General features: G+C 37.4%; 1 protein-coding gene across 1 annotated transcript; it reads left to right on the top strand.

The window, feature by feature from the left end:
* The first annotated feature begins 5,139 nt into the window (after positions 1-5,139).
* Positions 5,140-5,831, top strand: LOC130716055 (60S ribosomal protein L39). Its single transcript, XM_057566239.1, has 3 exons — positions 5,140-5,296; positions 5,385-5,488; positions 5,590-5,831. Exons 1-3 carry the CDS (start codon positions 5,294-5,296, stop codon positions 5,636-5,638), a joined length of 156 nt encoding a protein of 51 aa, XP_057422222.1. The 5' UTR covers positions 5,140-5,293; the 3' UTR covers positions 5,639-5,831.
* Positions 5,832-8,944: the final 3,113 nt, after the last annotated feature.

Here is an 8,944-nt window from a genome sequence, read left to right as displayed (position 1 = left end):
TTCTCTTATTCCTTTCCATAGCAAGCGTTTCGATACGAAACCCTGGAATGTACGAAGGTCAAATTCCAATAATCGGAAGTTTGCCGAAACTGAATCACTGATAGTTCAAGAAACCTAAAATCAACCGACGATGAAGACTTTTTCTATTCGGAGCTTCAAACGAAGATTCCACACGCGTTCACCTATTTCTCTCGATGTTTCTAATCTTTCTTCAGAACGAAGTTTTCTCATCCGACATCAACTGCAAAAAGTAACTTTTCGGGTAAAATCGATTTACACCGACTTTGGATCGTTTGTCTTAATTCCAAGAAACCTACTTTGAGTTCTGGAATTCTGTCGCCAGAACCTATCTTAGAATTCACAGAGGAATGTGCAGGAAAAATCGGAATCGCGAAATATTCATTTTCCCGCGTTTTCCATTTTCTATAAATAGCTTGAAAAATGAAAAAAAAAACAAAAACCTCACAAACACACACACACACAACCCGCGGCTTGGAGAGGAGAAGGAGGAGGAGAGCTTTTCGCCGATTCTTGTCTGATCGTCGCACAGTTCGTTGCTACGCGTAGGCCTCGAGGTACTGATGCTTTTCCTTACCTCTGATCGTAAATTCTGTCGCTTTTCTCTATGTTTTTCTATGCTCAAAGTTTTGAGCTTTTTGTAAAACTGTCCAAATAACTTCATCTTTCTATCTAAACTTCTTCCCTGCGTGCCCATGAACATGTTTAGCGGATTACATTTTGCCGAATGTCGCCGAAAGGCCGCCGAGTTTCAATTCTGCTTGAAAACCCCATTTTTAGCCAAAGTTTCATCCTTTAGGCTTAAAACTCTCGACTGAGCTTAGCGTTAGTAGGATTAGTCGTCATAATCGTCGTTGGTGTCGACCCCATCTAATTTGTTTTTCGAAATTCTGATTTTGAGTTTCCGAGCTAAAAATATTGACCAAAATACCCCTGCCACAGTTTTCGACCAGATAATTTTTCTGAGAGTTTCCCTGGCCTAGATATCGCCTAAGAATGCCTAGGAATTAAATTAGATCGAAGAAAAAGTTCGGAAACCCTATTTTTGAGAGTGGCCGAAACCTATTTGTTAGGGTACCGTGTCCAAAAATAATTTTTGGGTCTCTATGACCTGAGCCATGGCGTAGCTCTTTCAATTGTCGAAATTTTGGCTCCGGTTTCGTGTCATTCCGAGTTCTGTAGCTCGAGTTATGCGCATTTTAGCGAAGACATGTCTTACTGCCCATTCGTGCCTAAATGTCGAACTCTAGAGCTTCGAAAGCTTCTTTTCGGGTTTTGATAGTGTTATTAGTTGTTTTGTTTCTTAGCGACTAAGCAATGATACTTTGCTTAAAGGTTTGGAACGAGTTGAGCTGAGGAAAGAGACTTTAGAGCAATTGGTGAGGTTTCACAACTGAGGAGGACGCCCGAGGAACTTGCTGGGTTCGGGAGCTTTATTTTGGATTGGACTGGGATGTTGAGCTTGGATGGAGAAATTGACTAATGTAAGGGTAACTCAGTTTTAGCGCGTCTTTGAGTCTTGCATGCTTTTATCGCACTGCGTGCGTTTGAGATGAAGGTGTTTAATTTGATTGGCAATTGATTGAAATATTGGCATGTTTTGAAATGTTGTATGCTTGCTTATTTTGAATGTTTTCTGAGGCTTGTGCCAAATGTTTTCTGGAGGATTCGGCCAAGTGAACTTATTGAGACGTGTGTCTCCGTTTTCTGAGAGGCTTCGACCGTTTACTGGTTTCTGTCATTGAACTGAGTTGGTATGCATTTAATTGATTTATGTTCGTTGAGATCGTGAATAACATGAGGTTACCCTGATTTGATTATTGAATTTGAGATTGTTGTTTGAGGGACTACTGAGTTGGATGAGATGTTTTGGTTTGCTTGAAGTGGCGATGAGGTGGGTTTGTCCCACGGGATTGTCCCGTCTACCAAGGCGTTATAAAGTGGCGATGTGGTGGATATTGTCCCACGTGATCGTCCCATCTTTCGAGATGTCCTAAAGTGGCAATGTGGTGGTGATTGTCCCACGTGATTGTCCCGTCCATTGTGGCGTTAAGTGGCGGTGTGGTGGTGATTGTCCCACGTGATCGTCCCGTCTTGCGAGACGTTATCAAGTGGTAGTGGAGTGGATATTTTCACATGACTATCCCGTCCATTGTGGCGTTAAGTGGCGGTGTGGTGGTGATTGTCCCACGTGATCGTCCCGTCTTGCGAGACGTTATCAAGTGGTAGTGGAGTGGATATTTTCACATGACTATCCCGTCCATTGTGGCGTTAAGTGGCGGTGTGGTGGTGATTGTCCCACATGATCGTCCCGTCTTGCGAGACGTTATAAAGTGGTAGTGGAGTGGATATTTTCACATGACTATCCCGTCCATTGTGGCGTTAAGTGGCGGTGTGGTGGTGATTGTCCCACGTGATCGTCCCGTCTTGCGAGACGTTATCAAGTGGTAGTGGAGTGGATATTATCACATGACTATCCCGTCCATTGTGGCGTTAAGTGGCGGTGTGGTGGTGATTGTCCCACGTGATCGTCCCGTCTTGCGAGACGTTATCAAGTGGTAGTGGAGTGGATATTTTCACATGACTATCCCGTCCATTGTGGCGTTAAGTGGCGGTGTGGTGGTGATTGTCCCACGTGATCGTCCCGTCTTGCGAGACGTTATCAAGTGGTAGTGGAGTGGATATTTTCACATGACTATCACGTCCTTCGAGGCGTTACTTAGTGACAGTGGAGTGGATATTTTCACAGGACTGTCCCGTCTTGCGAGACGTTATTGATTGATTGATATTGTTGAGGATTATTGATATCTGATTTGATGTTATATTGTTGAGGATTATTGATATCTGATTTGTTGTTATATTGTTGAGGATTATTGATATCTGATTTGTTGTTATATTTTTGAGGATTATTGATATCTGATTTGTTGTTATATTGTCAAGGTTGTTGACATCTGATTAGATGTTATAGATTGAGGTTGTTGTTATTTGATTTGATGTTATATTGTTGAGATTATTGTCATATCATTTGATTCTATACTGTGGAGGTTGTGGATATCTGAGTTGTTATATGTTGTTAAGTTGATGTCTGAATAAATGTTATATGTTGTTAAGTTGATGTCTGAATAAATGTTACATGTTGTTAAGTTGCTGATATCTGAGTAGAAATATTGTTGAGGTTGTTGATAGTTGATTTAAATCTATATTGTTGAATATATGTCGTCATCTATCTTGAATCAGGTTGCTAGCGTATGTGCTATGTATAGCGTATGTGCTATGTTATGCAATTATATCTGAATAGCATGTTTTTCTCTTTCATACGTGGTAATGACATGGAGTTAACCCTTTCTATTTGCTACTTGTTGTTTGGGCGCTTAACGCTATTAGGCGATGGAGAATCTTCGACGGAGCTTGACCTTCGTACGAGTCGGAGAGGAGAACTTGAAGAACTGTGGAAGACTTGAAGAATAGAGTCGGGTGTAGGGTTAGAGCCTTTGGTTAGAGAGCTAACCATTATTGGTTTAAGCCTGCATAATGATTTTAGAAATTTATATTTGGGGTTTCGGGTACTCGCCTTGTTCAAGGCGTGATGTAGATTCTATTTACTGTTGGGAGTAGGCATTACATGTTTTGGAAATACATTTGAAAAGACAAAAAAAAATATATACTCGTGTTTATACTTCCTTTTGGAAAACATTGCATATTTACTTTAATAGGTTACTAAAATGACCCCTGAAATTCGGGGCGTTACAGTGGGGACCACGCAATGTGCCTTGTTTTTTGCCTATTTTACATCTAGCCCTCTTGGCTTGTAGTTGGAGAATGAATAAACAATTCAAGAATTTTTGCTTCAGTTTCAGTAGAATGAAAATGCAAATGTTGTTTGGGTATTCTTTGCAATTTCAAATGTGACTTATCAAGGGGAAATGAGCTTGTGCTTCGCTTAGTTCCCTTTTCGCTATAGCACGTCTTCAATCGTGCCTTACTGTTACATCCTTCATTGGTGCTTGTAGAATAGATTTCACCTCCTATGTGAGACCTTTTAGCGTCTTGGTATAAAATCTCAGTTGGCTGATTCAAGATCGGCTTCAACGTATTTTTTTCGCGCTCAAATGATGCATGCTTTGGGATTGTTGTTTGGAGCAGCAACGCCCTCGTAACAACAATATCTTATGCAAGCGCTGTGCTTTCCCGAGCCTTACAATTACATCCCTTGTTGGTGCTTGCAGAAAAAATTGCGCCTCCTATGTGAGTCCTTTTAGCGTCTTGGTATAAACCCTCAGTTGGACAATTCAAGATCGACTTCAACGTATTTATTTTGCGCTTAAATGATGCATGCTTTGGGATGGTTGCTTAGAGCAGCAACACCTTCGCAACAACAATATCTTTTGCAAGCGTCGTGCTTTCCCCTGTGTTGGCTGAGGCACTTTGCCTCCTATGGGCTCTCTCTTTGCAACAAAACTTAGTTTTTGAAGGACTTATTTTGAGATGGATTGCCTCGTTTTATTTGACAATTGAAAACGTGGTGGTGACAACTCTATTTTGGCGTTTGTGATTGGGGTTCATCGTATTTTACTTTCTAATTTTGATATTTTTGAACTCTTGTTTGTTCCCAGACTGGGTAAGAGCATCACTGACGCATTAGCTAAACTCTCATTTAGTTTGGGTGATTTGTTTAGATTGATGATGTTCCCCGAAATTCGCTTCTTTTTTGCAACTTGATGTATTGGTCTCCGCGCCTCGTGTTCCTTCTTAATGAATGAAATCACTTAAAAAAACATTTACTTGTCATGTAAAAAAATAAGTTTTGAATTCCACCAAAATAAACATTATGTAAATTGTATTTTAGCAATAGACATCATGTGACATGGGGTGAAATGAGTAGATCTTTGTGTAAAAGAATTTTACATGCATCAAAATTAAACTCACTTAAAAAAAATTAAACACATAAAATTAATGTAACCCTAAAACTCTTATTTTTGGTCAAAACCTAAAAAATATTTTAGAAAAAACGTACCAATTGAATATGCTTAAAAAAGAATTATTAATTTGCATAATGCATATATACTTTAAAAAAAAAAAAATTGCATATATTTTCGGCCGCTTCTTTTTTGTCTTAAAAATGTGGGAAAATAAACCCATCACTTTAGCTGTTTATGGGCCATAGCCCATAAGCACCGGTCCAATATAAATACACCGTGTATTGTATCTTCGTGTAGCTGCGAGGTCACAAATTAGGGTTTCAGAGTGAAGGAGGTTGCTGCGGCTCACAGCGAAGATGGTAAGAAATGATTCAGAAATTCGTTTGTGTTTGTGTTGGGAAGTGATAATCGATTCTGAAACCATGAAATGTTTGATTTGATGTGTAGCCTTCCCACAAGACGTTCAGGATCAAGAAGAAGCTGGCCAAGAAGATGAGGCAGAACAGGCCCATCCCTTACTGGATCCGCATGAGGACTGACAACACCATCAGGTTCGTTCAGTTCCACCAACTCCCTTCGAATTTCACAGTTTCGCTCACTCATTGATTCATTAATGGATTTTTCAATTGCTGTGCTGTGTTGTTGTTCATAGGTATAATGCGAAGCGTAGGCACTGGCGCCGCACCAAGCTCGGATTCTAAGGTGGATGAACATTCAACAAGCTCTATCATTCTAGGTTTAGTAGCCAATTTGTAACTTTTATCACTGGTGCCAAATGGATACTTGTTAGTTTCAATGTTTTCCCAGTATTATATTTGTCATTTTACTGTTTATTTGGCGCTATTCATGTGAAACTATGATGGAGGCTTTATTATATTGCCGTTGCTTTTTACCCTTTCCGCTTGATTTTCATAGTTGTTGAACATCCTTTTAAGAAGTAATCTTAATCATAATCATGTTTTCATAGGAATCCTAATGATAATCCTGTTTCATGGTATTTTTGATTGTGTCTTGCTGTGTTGTGTGTGAGTTGGCTGATGTAATGGCTTGTCTCAGGCTTGCTTAGTATCGATATCTCTTTCGAATTTACTATGATTTCAACATGAGTATCTGTAAATTGTGTTTTGTTTATGCGATTAATGTTAGTGTAGTGAGATCCTTTAGTGTAAGATAGGGGGAGTTAGTCCTAATTATATGTGGTATGCTATCATTATAGAAATGGAAGTTGGGGTGGGGTGGGTAGAGTTTAAGCAGCCAAGAGGGTCAATTTGGAGCTATAGTAGAACCAGTATCATGAGTCTAGACTCTAATAATATATTGAACGATTTGAATGACAGGTAAGATGGTTTGGAGTAATTAGTGAAAATGTCTTGAAAATACCTCTAGTATCTCAATGGAGAATGTGTCTTTGATTGTTGAAGAAAGTAAGCCATTATTCATTGGAGTACTCTGGATGTTTAGGGTCAAGTCTTTTGCTTTTAGACATGTTATTTTTTTATGTCTGTAATATGTGGAGGAAGGGGGGTGTTGTCTCCAAGTTCTGGGAATTAGACCAAATGCAAGAAAGTGCTTATAGCCTAGGTTCTCAAAATCCATGTGACTGGTGATGCCTATCCAATTAAGGTAGGTTCCTCCCTGTTAAAGGTTTATTGTGGCCCCTTTGAGTTTATTGGGTTAACGAGTTTAGCCTCTTGTTATATTCTTTAATGTGGTATTTTTACTATAAGAATTATTATTGGATATGTTGATGCCATTTAAACATTATGACTCTGGCTTAGCTCCACCTTCTACCCCTTTACCTCTATGCCAGCCTTCTGCCGTGTTACCTGTGCCCAGGTTAGGTGTTTGAGACCTGGTAGGTATAGGATGTATTCTTTCAAGGATTAGGTCTTCCTGAAGTGTTGAAGCTGTTACATCTCTTGTTATCTCATGAGGTCCTTACTGTCACTTGAGCTCCTTATTGTTCCCCGAGTAGCTCATGATACACATAGGTGGAAAACCATGTCTGAGAGCAAATTTCTATTTCTTGGTTGATAAAGTTATAAGAAAAGTAAATTTGAATTCCATCCACATGTGAAACAAGTTTTAAAAGAATTTCGACATTATTGACCTGAATATATTAAATGTTTAAAAATAAATGACATTGTTGATTCTCTTTAGGATTATGTTTACAATTTTCATACTTAAATTGATTTTGATTTCCATGAGGATAGCGATGTATCTTCCTTTTACAGTATGTTTGGTTGGAAGGAGGGAAAAGGAAAAGGAAAGAAAACATGGAAATCGAAGAATGAATTTGTTTTCTTTCCTTTTCCCTTCGAATGGAAGTTATTTTATGTATGTTAACTTGAAATGAGACTTTTCAAAACAAAAAAAAACTTGAAATGAGATTCATGACCAAAAAAACTTGTTTCTTTCTAATAAAAATTGTACGTTAACTTATATTCCTATTTTACTTTTAATTATTTAATTTTGAGAATTATTTATTGTATTAATGGTAGATAAATATATTTTGAAATAGCGCCTTGAAAAAATAACATTTTTGAAATATTATGCATGTATTTGAAAGAAATGTATGTTTGCTTCTAAATCACAGTCCGCCCTCCATGTAACCCTGTCGTATTTATTTTTTGGAATACTTGTTATTATGTTTATGATGCTTTGAAAATTGAAATAACGTAAAATTGGAGGTTTAAACACACTGTTAGTATTTACAATCTATTGTGCTTCTTTAACCTGATCATTTTGGGTGGAGATTCTCTCAAGTGAGGAAAAACTTGAGGAAATAATGTGAGTAGATCTCAACCTTCTATTTATTTTAAAACATATCAAAGGTTGAAACTAAAAAAAGATTAAAAAGTGTGTTTTATGTGTGATGTACTCAATCATTTTCTTTCTCTACCCAATTCTCATACCATGAGATTAACACAACCGAATTCATTTTCGTGTAGTATGATAAACGTAAATCATTTAATCACGGTAGAAAAATTAAATCACCCAAACCTAAAATACCCAATAAACTTATCAAGAGAACTGTGGGTTGTGTGTTGTTGCTCGGTTTCTCTTCACGTTTTCTCTTGTTAAATAGAAGAAGCAAGGAATGGATGCTTGAGGAGATTAAGTTATAGAAAGCAAATTCTTCTTTTTCGTTGCTATATTTTTTAATTAGACCTGCATGTTGTAGGGGTTTATCTCTTGAGACTATATTAGGATACTCAGTGGTATATTGACAAGTTAATTGTATATTTCCTTGCTCCATCTCCATGTCTGCAATGCTTTAGCGTGCTTTAGTAAATTTTGGGTGGTTTAATTTTTCTACGGTTATTTAATGATTTATGTTTATCATACTATACAAAAATGAATTTGGCTGTGCTAATTTTAAGGTATGAAAATTGGGTAGAGAAAGGAAATGATTGGGTACATCACACATAAAAGACATTATTTAATCTTTCGCTTAGTTTTAGCCTTTGATCTGTTTTAAAAGAAATGGAGGGTTGAGATCTACTCACATTATTTCCTCAAGTTTTTCCCCACTTGAGAGGATCCCCACCCGATCATTTTCGCTTATCTTCAAGTGTTAGTCCTTGGAAACCATTTTGAGCTTCAATGGAATATGAAACTTACTATCATTACTATTTTAGAGTTAGCCATCATATAAATATATGAAAAATCAAAAAACCATTTGAGGACAGAAAGTTAGCCATTAACTGAAGTTGAAAGTGTCGCGTTGACCGGAGATATTTGCTCCAATAATGTATTCTTCCGGTAATTTTTTTTGTTGCACTTGGAATAAGATTCTTCTGTGTTTTGGTAAGACATTTGAAGTTCGACAAAAAAAACGGTAAGACATCAAAACAACTTGCTTGATCTCAATAAATGAGTTAAACACTACTTAAGAAGCTTATAGCTTGTAATATTTATTTTTATCATTTTCATAAAAAAAGTTTACTACTCATTTTCACTCTTTTGTTTTAAAATATTCATTAATCGAAATTTCAGATAGAATT

The sequence above is a fragment of the Lotus japonicus genome, chromosome 4 (assembly GCF_012489685.1).
Source record: "Lotus japonicus ecotype B-129 chromosome 4, LjGifu_v1.2".
Classification (NCBI taxonomy): Eukaryota; Viridiplantae; Streptophyta; class Magnoliopsida; order Fabales; family Fabaceae; genus Lotus; species Lotus japonicus.
Note: the sequence above shows the minus strand (reverse complement) of the source record. Positions and strands in the feature narration are given on the sequence as shown.